Source organism: Oncorhynchus gorbuscha, linkage group LG10 (genome assembly GCF_021184085.1).
Source record: "Oncorhynchus gorbuscha isolate QuinsamMale2020 ecotype Even-year linkage group LG10, OgorEven_v1.0, whole genome shotgun sequence".
Lineage (NCBI taxonomy): Eukaryota > Metazoa > Chordata > Actinopteri > Salmoniformes > Salmonidae > Oncorhynchus > Oncorhynchus gorbuscha.
Window position 1 is genome coordinate 97052921 of NC_060182.1, and position 14797 is coordinate 97067717.

Here is a 14797-nt window from a genome sequence, read left to right on the forward strand (position 1 = left end):
TCATTTTAGAGAAGACATTCTCCTGAGTGATGACATCAGCCAGTATTGTAATCTGACATGTATGATAGACGTTTTTGTGATCTACAATTCCTATTCCTATTAATAACTTCCAGTGTAGTGAGAGAGACTTTACCACAGTACTACGTCATACTGAGAGAGACCTTACCACAGTACTACTGAGAGAGACTTTACCACAGTACTACTGAGAGAGACTTTAACACAGTACTACTGAGAGAGACTTTACCACAGTACTACGTCATACTGAGAGAGACTTTACCACAGTACTACTGAGAGAGACTTTACCACAGTACTACTGAGAGAGACTTTACCACAGTACTACTGAGAGAGACTTTACCACAGTACTACTGAGAGAGACTTTACCACAGTACTACTGAGAGAGACTTTACCACAGCACTACCGACCGAATTTCTTACTGATAAAAATAACACAACATTCAGAATGGGTGAATATTATCCTTTAACCATCAATCAACTACCTCCAGATATCAGTGCATCAGATCTCCCTCTCTGCTCTACTAAACCCTGCTTCCTGTCGCACATAGACTCCTCCTGCAGGGTTCATCTCAGGTCTCTGATGGTTTAGATGTTCTCATAAGGAGGCAGCATCCCTCTATAAGATCACTGAGATGAGTTGATGAGAAGCCACCTCTAATTCATGTGGAGTGGTTTGTCTGTCTCATTCTTTCTGTCTCCTTAACAGTGAGTCAACATGATCAGAATTCTTATCTCCATCACCATGGGTTACACAGCCTGGGCTGCAGGTATTCAGATCACTGTATTAATCAACTACTAATATCCTTGTTTCATTGTTTTGATGTTTCACCTCTGTCTCTCTCTCTCTCTCTCTCTCTCTCTCTCTCTCTCTCTCTCTCTCTCTCTCTCTCTCTCTCTCTCTCTGTCTCTGTCTCTCTCTCTACAGTTTCTTATCTCAGTAACCAGGTTTACCAGAGTCCTGCATCCCTGTACAAGAAACAGGGAAAGTCGGCTAAGATGGAGTGTTCACATAGTATATCAGGCTATAATCGTATCCTCTGGTACAAGCTGTCCAACTACAGAGAATTAGTGTATTTAGGATACCTGTTTGGGAAAGATGGATATCCTGAGGCTGGATTTGATATAGAAGGAGATGCTAATGCAGGTGGTACCAGCACCTTAACCATCAAACAACTAACTCCAAATAGCAGTGCTGTGTATTACTGTGCTGCTAGTTTACACAGTGCATCAGATCTCCCTCTGCTCTACAAAAACATTTAAGTCATTTAGCAGACGCTCTTATCCAGAGCGACTTACAAATTGGTGCAATCACCTTATGACATCCAGTGGGACAGTCACTTAACAATAGTGCATCTAAAACTTAGGGGGGGTGGGGTGAGAGGGATTACTTAACCTATCCTAGGTATTCCTTAAAGAGGTGGGGTTTCAGGTGTCTCCGGAAGGTGGTGATTGACTCCGCTGTCCTGGCGTCGTGAGGGAGTTTGTTCCACCATTGGGGGCCAGGGCAGCGAACAGTTTTGACTGGGCTGAGCGGGAGCTGTACTTCCTCAGTGGTAGGGAGGCGAGCAGGCCAGAGGTGGATGAACGCAGTGCCCTTGTTTGGGTGTAGGGCCTGATCAGAGCCTGGAGGTACTGAGGTGCCGTTCCCCTCACAGCTCCGTAGGCAAGCACCATGGTCTTGTAGCGGATGCGAGCTTCAACTGGAAGCCAGTGGAGAGAACGGAGGAGCGGGGTGACGTGAGAGAACTTGGGAAGGTTGAACACCAGACGGGCTGCGGCGTTCTGGATGAGTTGAAGGGGTTTAATGGCACAGGCAGGGAGCCCAGCCAACAGCGAGTTGCAGTAATCCAGACGGGAGATGACAAGTGCCTGGATTAGGACCTGCGCCGCTTCCTGTGTGAGGCAGGGTCGTACTCTGCGGATGTTGTAGAGCATGAACCTACAGGAACGGGCCACCGCCTTGATGTTAGTTGAGAACGACAGGGTGTTGTCCAGGATCACGCCAAGGTTCTTGGCGCTCTGGGAGGAGGACACAATGGAGTTGTCAACCGTGATGGCGAGATCATGGAACGGGCAGTCCTTCCCCGGGAGGAAGAGCAGCTCCGTCTTGCCGAGGTTCAGCTTGAGGTGGTGATCCGTCATCCACACTGATATGTCTGCCAGACATGCAGAGATGCGATTCGCCACCTGGTCATCAGAAGGGGGAAAGGAGAAGATTAATTGTGTGTCGTCTGCATAGCAATGATAAGAGAGACCATGTGAGGTTATGACAGAGCCAAGTGACTTGGTGTATAGCGAGAATAGGAGAGGGCCAAGAACAGAGCCCTGGGGGACACCAGTGGTGAGAGCGCGTGGTGAGGAGACAGATTCTCGCCACGCCACCTGGTAGGAGCGACCTGTCAGGTAGGACGCAATCCAAGCGTGGGCCGCGCCGGAGATGCCCAACTCGGAGAGGGTGGAGAGGAGGATCTGATGGTTCACAGTATCGAAGGCAGCCGATAGATCTAGAAGGATGAGAGCAGAGGAGAGAGAGTTAGCTTTAGCAGTGCGGAGCGCCTCCGTGATACAGAGGAGAGCAGTCTCAGTTGAATGACTAGTCTTGAAACCTGACTGATTTGGATCAAGAAGGTCATTCAGAGAGAGATAGCGGGAGAGCTGGCCAAGGACGGCACGTTCAAGAGTTTTGGAGAGAAAAGAAAGAAGGGATACTGGTCTGTAATTGTTGACATCGGAGGGATCGAGTGTAGGTTTTTTCAGAAGGGGGTGCAACTCTCGCTCTCTTGAAGACGGAAGGGACGTAGCCAACGGTCAGGGATGAGTTGATGAGCGAGGTGAGGTAAGGGAGAAGGTCTCCGGAAATGTTCTGGAGAAGAGAGGAGGGGATAGGGTCAAGCGGGCAGGTTGTTGGGCGGCCGGCCGTCACAAGACGCGAGATTTCATCTGGAGAGAGAGGGAGAAAGAGGTCAGAGCACAGGGTAGGGCAGTGTGAGCAGAACCAGCGGTGTCGTTTGACTTAGCAAACGAGGATCGGATGTCGTCGACCTTCTTTTCAAAATGGTTGACGAAGTCATCTGCAGAGAGGGAGGAGGGGGGAGGGGCGGAGGATTCAGGAGGGAGGAGAAGGTGGCAAAGAGCTTCCTAGGGTTGGAGGCAGAAGCTTGGAATTTAGCGTGGTAGAAAGTGGCTTTAGCAGCAGAGACAGAGGAGGAAAATGTAGAGAGGAGGGAGTGAAAGGATGCCAGGTCCGCAGGGAGGCGAGTTTTCCTCCATTTCCGCTCGGCTGCCCGGAGCCCTGTTCTGTGAGCTCGCAATGAGTCATCGAGCCACGGAGCGGGAGGGGAGGACCGAGCCGGCCTGGAGGATAGGGGACATAGAGAGTCAAGGGATGCAGAGAGGGAGGAGAGGAGGGTTGAGGAGGCAGAATCAGGAGATAGGTGGGAGAAGGTTTGAGCGGAGGAAGAGATGATAGGATGGAAGAGGAGAGAGTAGCGGGGGAGAGAGAGCGAAGGTTGGGACGGCGCGATACCATCCGAGTAGGGGCAGTGTGGGAGGTGTTGGATGAGAGCGAGAGGGAAAAGGATACAAGGCAGTGGTCGGAGACTTGGAGGGGAGTTGCAATGAGGTTAGTGGAAGAACAGCATCTAGTAAAGATGAGGTCGAGCGTATTGCCTGCCTTGTGAGTAGGGGGAAGGTGAGAGGGTGAGGTCAAAAGAGGAGAGGAGTGGAAAGAAGGAGGCAGAGAGGAAAGAGTCAAAGGTAGACGTGGGGAGGTTAAAGTCGCCCAGAACTGTGAGAGGTGAGCCGTCCTCAGGAAAGGAGCTTATCAAGGCATCAAGCTCATTGATGAACTCTCCCGAGGAACCTGGAGGGCGATAAATGATAAGGATGTTAAGCTTGAAAGGGCTAGTAACTGTGACAGCATGGAATTCAAAGGAGGCGATAGACAGATGGGTAAGGGGAGAAAGAGAGAATGACCACTTGGGAGAGATGAGGATCCCGGTGCCACCACCCCGCTGACCAGACGCTCTCGGGGTGTGCGAGAACACGTGGGCGGACGAAGAGAGAGCAGTAGGAGTAGCAGTGTTGTCTGTGGTGATCCATGTTTCCGTCAGGGCCAAGAAGTCGAGGGACTGGAGGGAGGCATGGGCTGAGATGAACTCTGCCTTGTTGACCGCAGATTGGCAGTTCCAGAGGCTACCGGAGACCTGGAACTCCACGTGGGTCGTGCGCGCTGGGACCACCAGAGTAGGGTGGCCGCGGCCACGCGGTGAGGAGCGTTTGTATGGTCTGTGCAGAGAGGAGAGAACAGGGATAAACCGACACATAGTTGACAGGCTACAGAAGAGGCTACGCTAATGCAAAGGAGATTGGAATGACAAGTGGACTACACGTCTCGAATGTTCAGAAAGTTAAGCTACGTAGCAAGAATCTTATTGACTAAAATGATTAAAATGATACAGTACTGCTGAAGTAGGCTAGCTGGCAGTGGGTGCGTTGTTGACACTACACTAATCAAGTCGTTCCGTTGAGTGTAATAGTTTCTGCAGTGTTGCTATTCGGGGGCTAGCAGGCTAGCTAGCAGTGTTGTTTACGTTACGTTGCGTTAAAAGAACGACAATAGATGGCTAGCGAACCTAGAAGATCGCTCTAGACTACACAATTATCTTTGATACAAAGACGGCTATGTAGCTAGCTAAGTAGCTAGCTACGATCAAACAAATCAAACCGTTGTACTGTAATGAAAATGAAGTGAAAATGTGATACAACCTGTGAATGCGACCGGGTAGTTGAGTTCTATACAGAAGACGTTGGCTAGCGTTGGCTAGCTGTTGGCTAGCTAGCAGTCACCTACGTTAAGGACGACAAATAGCTGGCTAGCTAACCTCGGTAAATTAAGATAATCACTCTAAGACTACACACTCTAAACCTAAACAACACAATTATCTTGGATACGATGATACGATGATACGAAGACAGCAAAGACAGCTATGTAGCTAGCTAACACTACACTGATCAAGTCGTTCAGTTGAGTGTAACAGTTTCTCCAGTGCAGCTAATCAGTGGACGTTAGCTAGCTGGCTAGTGAAGACTACGTTAGGACGGCGAAATACGATAATTACGCAATTATCTTTGATACAAAGACGGCTATGTAGCTAGCTGAGAAGAAATTGCTAAGATAAGACAAATCAAACCGTTGTGATATAATGAAATATAATGAAAAAAAAACCTCCTCCCTGGTGTACTGTAGACTAATCACACCTGTATTAACGTCACACTGTATCTGACTCTGATTCAATGCCAAAACACTCACCAGCTGGTCTAACAGAAAGGGGAGGTTCCCTCTGATATACAGGAGACCATGATACAGTATGGTATGATATCATGTCTTTCCTGTAGGTGGAGTTACAGCTCAACTAATCCATGTGGACTCACCAGACACAATACCACAGTAAACTATGGTGTGTAGTAAGGAGTCTGAGAGTTGAAGATCCATGTCCTTTTGAATGTTCATCATGAATGTGGAACACCATACTGTGGTATCAGCAGGTAGAACACACTCTCCCCAGCTACAACACCATACTGTGGTATCAGCAGGTGGAACACACTCTCCCCAGCTACAACACCATACTGTGGTATCAGCAGGTGGAACACACTCTCCCCAGCTACAACACCATACTGTGGTATCAGCAGGTGAAGCTGCTCTGATATATCTCCCATATATCTCCCATGATGGGGTAAACCTATAGACTGATAGCAGATGTTTTAGACCGCTGCCCCACTAGGGAGGCTCACTCCAAAACGTTCTTAATGTTTATCAATTGCCTTGCTCAAACGTATCAAAATACTAAAATACTACACAGGACTCTTAAAGAATTTAATTGAAATGTTGATTGTATTTTTTGATCACAGAGACAATGAGAAAATATGGGGAAAAAATAATGAAATGCACGAGCCCCAAGTAATACATTTGGGCCAGATTACTCTCACCGGAATCAGCCCGAGATCAATCCCCACATCCTAGCCATACGTAATATGTGACATTATATACTTTCGGGAAAATAGACTTTTCCAAGGCATTCAACGCCATTGACCATTCCCTACTCATTCAAAAACTGTCTGAAATGGGCCTGGACAATAAGTCTTGCAAATGGTTTAAGAGCTATCTGACAGACAGGACATAATGTGTGCGTTCTGATGGTGTTGAGTCTAGTTTCCTGGATATTAGGTGTACCACAGGGCTCAGCCTTGGGACCATTTCTCTTTACTGTTCATATTAATAATATTGGTCTTTGTATTAAATCCCTTCATATTAATCTGTATGCAGATGATATGGTTATGTATGCCATAGAACTGACCGTTAAAGCTACAGTGCCTTCAGAAAGTATTCATACCCCTTGACTTCTTCCACATTACCCCTTAATGACAATGTGAAAACATGTTTTTAGAAATGTTTGCAAATGCATTGAAAATGACATACAGAAATATCACATTTACATAAGTATCAACACCCCTGAGTCGCACACTCCATATATAATCTCCCAGTCATTTATTGGGGATTTACAAACTACTGCTGAAAGATACGTTCCAGTGTAGATCTGGCCTTGTGTTTTAGGTTACTGTACTGCTGAAAGGTACGTTTCAGTGTAGATCTGGCCTTGTGTTTTAGGTTACTGTACTGCTGAAAGGTACGTTCCAGTGTAGATCTGGCCTTGTGTTTTAGGTTACTGTACTGCTGAAAGATACGTTTCAGTGTAGATTTGGTCTTGTGTTTTAGGTTACTGTACTGCTGAAAGATACGTTCCAGTGTAGATCTGGCCTTGTGTTTTAGGTTACTGTACTGCTGAAAGGTACGTTTCAGCTCCCAGTGTCTGGTGAAAAGAAGACTGAACCAGATTTTCCTCTAAGATTTTGCGAGTGTTATGCAGGTGAGTGAGGACCCAAAAGCGATATAACGAGTCTTTTAATGTCCAAACAGGGAAAACATAAATCCTCAATCATTACAGGGGAAGTCCAAACAGGGAAAACACAAATCCTCTAGTTTAACAGGAGAGTCCCCCTTCTAGTTGTTGAGGAGAGTTGCAGGACTAGCAGCAACAGACTGCAGGTCCCTTCGGGTAGGCGCGGGCCGTAGCGGATAGAGACACCTGCTCACACGTAGTATCTGATGACGAGACAGAATACAACTGGACGGAACAAAAGCAAAGCTAACAGCAAACAAGAATCCGACAAGGACAGAAGCAGAAACAGAGAGAGAAATAGAGACTTAATCAGAGGGCAAAATAGGGGACAGGTGTGAAAGAGTAAACGAGGTCGTTAGGAGAATGAGGAACAGCTGGGAGCAGGAACGGAACGATAGAGAGAGAGAGGAATAGAGAGAGAGAAAGAAACCTAATAAGACCAGCAGGGGGAAACGAAGAGAAGAGAAAGCACAGGGACAAGACATGACAATATAATACATGACAGTACCCCCCCCACTCACCGAGTGCCTCCTGGCGCACTCGAGGAGGAAACCTGGCGGCAACGGAGGAAATCATCGATCAGCGAACGGTCCAGCACGTCCCGAGATGGAACCCAACTCCTCTCCTCAGGACCGTAACGGGAAACGATGAAGAGGGGAATCTAGTGCAATTACTATTATAAAAATGAGACACGGGTAGAGAACTGTAAGAGTTTGAGCAATCAGGACCAAACAGGCCAGGAGAGTAACAACTAGGGACAGACCGAGACACAGCAAGGCTAAGACCAGGAACAGGAGAGAGGCGGTGGCTGTGGACAGACTGAGACACAGCAAGTGCAGGAGCAGGACCAGGAGAGATGCGGTGGCTGGGGACAGACTGAGACACAGCAAGGGCAGGAAAGATGCGGTGGCAGGGGACAGACTGAGACACAGCAAGGGCAGGAGAGATGCGGTGGCTGGGGACAGATTTAGACACAGCAAGGCCAGGAGCAGAAGCAGGAAGAGAGTTACCGGACTTAGTCTGCGCGCAGTCCGAACAAGCAGCCACGAAACGACGCGTATCACGCTCCTGAGTGGGCCACCAAAAACGCTGGCGAAAAGAAGCAAGCGTACCCCGAACGCCGAGGTGGCCAGCTGACTTGGCAGAGTGAGCCCACTGAAGAACGGCCAGACGAGTAGGAACGGGAACGAAAAGAAGGTTCCTAGGACAAGCGCGCGGAGAAGGAGTGTGAGTGAGTGCTTGCTTAACCTGCCTCTCAATTCCCCAGACAGTCAACCCGACAACACGCCCCTCACGGAATCTCCCCTCGGGGTCGGTGGAGGCTACTGAAGAACTGAAGAGACGGGATAAAGCATCAGGCTTGGTGTTCCTTGTGCCCGGACGATAAGAAATAACGAACTCGAAATGAGTGAAATACAGCGCCCAACGAGCCTGACGCGCATTAAGTCGTTTGGCAGAACGGATGTACTCAAGGTTCTTATGGTCAGTCCAAACGACAAAAGGAACGGTCGCCCCCCTCCAACCACTGTCGCCATTCGCCTAGGGTTAAGCGGATGGCGAGCAGTTCGCGGTTAGCCACATCATAGTTACGTTCCGACGGCGACAGGCGATGAGAAAAATACGCGCAAGGGTGGACCTTATCGTCAGAATGGGAGCGCTGGGACAGAATGGCTCCCACGCCCACCTCTGACGCGTCTACCTCGACAATGAACTGTTTAGTGACGTCAGGTGTAACAAGGATAGGAGCAGATGTTAAACGCTTCTTGAGGAGATCAAAAGCTCCCTGGGAGGAAACGGACCACTTAAAGCACGTCTTGACAGAAGTAAGGGCTGTGAGAGGAGCTGCCACTCGACCGAAGTTACGAATGAAACGCCGATAGAAATTCGCAAAACCGAGAAAGCGCTGCAGTTCGACACGTGACTTAGGAACGGGCCAATCGCTGACAGCATGGACCCTAGCGGGATCCATCTGAATGCCTTCAGCGGAAATAACAGAACCGAGAAAAGTGACGGACGGAGACATGAAAAGCGCACTTCTCAGCCTTCACGTAAAGACAATTCTCTAAAAGGCGCTGGAGGACACGTCGAACGTGCTGAACATGAATCTGGAGTGACGGTGAAAAAATCAGGATCTCGTCAAGGTAAACAAAAACAAAGATGTTCAGCATGTCACTCAGTACATCATTAACTAATGCCTGAAAGACAGCTGGAGCATTAGCGAGACCGAACGGCAGAACCCGGTATTCAAAATGCCCTAACGGAGTGTTAAACGCCGTTTTCCACTCGTCCTGTCATGCAGGTGAAGGAGGACCCAAACGCGACTTAACAGAAACAGAGTTTATTAATGCTCAAAACCAAATAACTGAAATCCTCTAGATAGTAGAGGGGAAAACAACTGGAGAAGCGGCCACAGACTGCAGGTCGCTTCGGGTAGGCGCAGGCCGTAGTCCACTGAGACACCTGCTCACACGCAGCGTCTGAAGAAGGCACAAAACACGACAGGACAGGGTGATACACAATCACGGCAAAAAACACGACAGGACAGGGCGAAACGCAATAACAGCATGGAATACAAAACAAGGAACCGACGGCACAGGAACGGAACACAAAGGAATAAATAGGGAGTCTAATCAGGGGAAAGGATCGGGAACAGGTGTGGGAAGGCTAAATGATGATTAGGGGAATAGGAACAGCTGGGAGCAGGAACGGAACGACAGAGAGAAGAGAGAGCGAGAGAGTGAAAGGGGGGAGGGGGAGAGAGAGGGATAGAACCAAACAAGACCAGCAGAGGGAAACGAATAGCATGGGGAGCACAGGGACAAGACATGACAATAAATGACAAACATGACACGTCCCCCTCCCTGATGCGCTACGAAGGTCCAACTTAGTAATGAACCTGGCTCCCTGCAGAATCTCGAAGGCTGACGACATAAGGGGAAGCGGATAACGATTCTTAACCGTTATGTCATTCAACCCTCGATAATCCACGCAGGGGCGCAGGGTACCGTCCTTTCTCTTAACAAAAAAAACCCCCGCTCCGGCGGGAGAGGAAGAAGGTACAACGGTACCGGCGTCGAGAGCAACAGACAGATAATCTTCGAGAGCCTTACGTTCGGGAGCCGACAGAGAGTATAGTCTACCCCGGGGGGGGGAGTGGTCCCCGGAAGGAGATCAATACTACAGTCATACGACCGGTGAGGAGGAAGGGAGGTGGCCCTGGACCGACTGAAGACCGTGCGTAGATCATGATATTCCTCCGGCACCCCTGTCAAATCACCAGGCTCCTCCTGTGAAGAGGGGGCAGAAGAAACAGGAGGGATAGCAGACATTAAACATTTCACATGACAAGAAACGTTCCAGGATAGGATAGAATTACTAGACCAATTAATAGAAGGATTATGACACACTAGCCAGGGATGGCCCAAAACAACAGGTGTAAAAGGTGAACAGAAAATCAAAAAATAAATGGTTTCACTATGATTACCAGAGACAGTGAGGGTTAAAGGTAGCGTTTCACGCTGAATCCTGGGGAGAGGACTACCATCCAAGGCGAACATAGCCGTGGGCTCCCCTAACTGGCGGAACAAACTCCCTCACGACGCCAGGACAGCGGAGTCAATCACCACCTTCCGGAGACACCTGAAACCCCACCTCTTTAAGGAATACCTAGGATAGGATAAAGTAATCCTTCTCACCCCCCCCCCTTAAAATATTTAGATGCACTATTGTAAAGTGGTTGTTCCACTGGATGTCATAAGGTGAATGCACCAATTTGTAAGTCGCTCTGGATAAGAGCGTCTGCTAAATGACTTAAATGTAATGTAAATGTAACTGCCTGAGAGGAATGTCATGTTCCCGAGCCCAGGCTTCGTCCATAAAACAGCCCTCCGCCCCAGAGTCTATTAATGCACTGCAGGAAGCTGCCGAACCGGTCCAGCGTAGATGGACCAACAAGGTAGTACAGGAACTTGACGGAGAGACCAGAGTAGTAGCGCTCGCCAGTAGCCCTCCGCTTACTGATGAGCTCTGGCCTTTTACTGGACATGAAATGACAAAATGACCAGCGGAACCGCAATAGAGACAGAGGCGGTTGGTGATTCTCCGTTCCCTCTCCTTAGTCGAGATGCGAATACCCTACAGCTGCATGGGCTCAACACCTGAGCCAGTGGGGGGAGATGGTAGAGATGCGGCGAGGGGGGACACTGTTAACGCGAGCTCTCTTCCATGAGCTCGGTGACGAAGATCTACCCGTCGTTCTATGCGAATGGTGAGTTCAATCAAAGAATCCATGCTGGAAGGAACCTCCCGGGAGAGAATCTCATCCTTAACCTCAGCGTGGAGACCCTCCAGAAAACGAGCGAGCAACGGCGGCTCGTTCCAGTCACTGGAGGCAGCAAGAGTGCGAAACTCTATAGAGTAATCCGTTATGGATCGATTACCTTGACATAGGGAAGACAGGGCCCAGGAAGCTTCTTTCCCAAAAACTGAACGATCAAAAACCCGTATCATCTCCTCCTTAAAGTTCTGATACTGGTTAGTACACTCAGCCCTTGCCTCCCAGATAGCCGTGCCCCACTCACGAGCCCGTCCAGTAAGGAGAAATATGACGTAGGCGATACGAGCAGTACCCCTGGAGTACGTGTTGGGCTGGAGAGAGAACACTATATCACACTGGGTAAGGAACGAGCGACATTCAGTGGGATCCCCAGAGTAACACGGTGGGTTATTAATTCTGGGCTCCGGAGACCCGGAAGCCCAGGAGGTAACCAGTGGATCGAGGCGGAGATTGTGAATATCCTCCGAGAGGCCGGAGACTTGGGCGGCCAGGGTCTCAACGGCATGTCGAGCAGCAGACAATTCCTGTTCGTGTCTGCCTAGCATCGCTCCCTGGAACTCGACGGCTGAGTGGAGAGAATCCGAAATCGCTGGGTCCATTCTTGGTCGGATTCTTCTGTTATGCAGGTGAGTGAGGACCCAAAAGCGATATAACGGAAACAGAGTCTTTTAATGTCCAAACAGGGAAAACACAAATCCTCTAGTTTAACAGGAGAGTCCCCCTTCTAGTTGTTGAGGAGAGTTGCAGGGCTAGCGGCAACAGACTGCAGGTCCCTTCGGGTAGGCGCGGGCCGTAGAGGATAGAGACACCTGCTCACACGTAGTATCTGATGACGAGACAGAATACAACTGGACGGAACAAAAGCAAAGCTAACAGCAAACAAGAATCCGACAAGGACAGAAGCAGAAACAGAGAGAGAAATAGAGACTTAATCAGAGGGCAAAATAGGGGACAGGTGTGAAAGAGTAAACGAGGTCGTTAGGAGAATGAGGAACAGCTGGGAGCAGGAACGGAACGATAGAGAGAGAGAGGAATAGAGAGAGAGAAAGAAACCTAATAAGACCAGCAGGGGGAAACGAAGAGAAGAGAAAGCACAGGGACAAGACATGACAATATAATACATGACAGCGAGTGCTTAGCTCCACACCGTTTATTTTTATCCTGAAAAACTCCCCAGTCCTTAATGATTACAATCATACCCATAACATGATGCAGCCACCACTATGCTTGAAAATATGGAGAGTTGTACTCAGTAATGTGGATTATTGGATTTGCCCCAAACATGACACGGTTTTTGCTATCGTGCTCGACTGTGACTAGAATGATGTTGTATACGACAGCCAACTTTCCGGGACATAAACATGTCTTATATTGGCAGAAAGCTTAAATTATTGTTAATCTAACCACAGTGTCCAATTAACAGCAGCTATAGAGTGAAAAAATACCATGCTATTGTTTGAGGAGAGTCCACAACAACAAAACACTTTCATCACGGGAATTGGTTTGATACATTCACCTCTGGACGTAAATAATGTACTTACATTCAGTGATCTAGCTCTGATGTGTCATCCTGAGGGTCCCAGAGATAAAATATAGAATAGTTTTGTTTGATAAAATCCAGTTTTATGTTCGACAGTTTCACCCCACTGCTGTCTCTGGCTCCACTCCCACCCCATCCGGCCATCTAGATCTGTGAATGTGTATAAGCTAATGATCCCATCATGTACGACATTTCTGGGGAAAAAATGTAAACTTACAGTTGTTATTACCATATAATTGTTCTATGATCTCTATAGTTATGTACTTGAAAATGTATCAATGGCACATTGAAATGGCACATTCGGTCAAACTCCTGACAGACTTGATACAAAATATTGTGCAGTAATGTAATTCTTCACTGGATCAGTCTGAAACTTTGCACACACACAACTGCCATCTGGTGGCCAAAATCAAATAACAGCTAGACTCCAATCTGAAACTATGGCATTTCAAAGATTATTCATTTTTGAGGGGAAAAAATGTGAAGTTATTATACAGACCAAAACGTATAAGATCTCCAAAGCCTGTGTCAACTTCAGACCTTATATCCCAAAACCCCATTATTTCCCCCCTTCATTTCTCCCATAGCAATGGTCAACAAACCAGAGGTAGAAAATGCTGACTCATTTCAGTGTTTTAGGACTACAAGCTGGTGAGCTCTATAGGATAGAATATAATATGTAAAGAGCTGATGGTCTCATCATGGACTGTAGGGGACCTCTAACTTTAATAATGTGAATGTCTCTACAGTCTGAACCACTAATTAGCATGATGTATTCAGATCATCAGTCCCTCCCACTTCACTGACATGTTGAATATGGTGGAACCTGCCGTGGTCTACTGATTGTCATCTATTCATCTATGTGACACTCCTCTTGTTTTATATACATTGATACCAGACTCTTTCCAGCACTCTCACATATAACGTGATCAAACATGTTCACATTGCTCTTCTCTGTTACTGTCTCACTGCTCTGTGCTGCAGGTACAGTTTCATAATGTTTCATTTATTTAACCAGGAAAGTTAAAGAACAAAATTCTTATTTACAATGAAGGATTTCTCTAGTTATTGATATTGATGTTTCCAAGCATATGTTCACTTCACCTGAGTCTTGATGTATTCAGGTCTAACTGTACCTAACTCTATTGATTTCATTCTCACTGTGTCCTTACAGGTCTTGTTGAGGGGAGTGAAGTCACTCAGACACCCACCATACTCTGGGAACTCAAAGAAAGTGATGCTCAGATGAACTGCAGTCACACTAAGGGATCTAGCTACTACCAGATGTACTGGTACAGACAGCTTCCAGGAGAGGGAATGAAGCAGGTAGTTTACACAAGTACTTATAGCGATCCAGAATATGGAGACTTCAGTAAAGACAAATATCTAACTGTTAAGGCTGTAGCTGAGAGTGGATCTTTCACAGTGAAGAAGTTGGAGACAGGAGACAGTGGAATGTACTTCTGTGCTGTGAGTGAACACAGTGATACAGACAACAAGTACAGCTGCACAAAACCCCCAGTATTTCAATAGGATGTAATATAACATGTAAAGAGATGGCCTCTAACTCTAGTTCTTCTAATGTCTGATGGTCTCATCACATACTGTAGGGGACATCTAACTATAGTTCTTCTAATGTCTGATGGTCTCATCACATACTATAGGGGACCTCTAACTCTAGTTGTTCTAATGTCTGATGGTCTCATCACATACTGTAGGGGGACCTCTAACTCTAGTTCTTCTAATGTCTGATGGTCTCATCACATACTGTAGGGGACCTCTAACTCTAGTTCTTCTAATGTCTGATGTATACATAATTAATCATCTTAACTACAATTTCCTCTAACAGATGGGTTCATTGTCATGATCATGTAATCAGTCATGTTCACAGTGAGGTCCTATGAGCAAGCTTTACAGTACAGGCTTCCTGACACTCCCTCTAACACTG

General features: G+C 47.5%; 1 gene segment (V, D, J or C); it reads left to right on the forward strand.

Moving 5' to 3' along the window:
* Positions 1-13708: 13708 nt before the first annotated feature.
* Positions 13709-14382, forward strand: LOC124047004. The segment is given in 2 exon segments: positions 13709-13833; positions 14024-14382. Coding segments are annotated over 2 exon segments (408 nt in total).
* Positions 14383-14797: the final 415 nt, after the last annotated feature.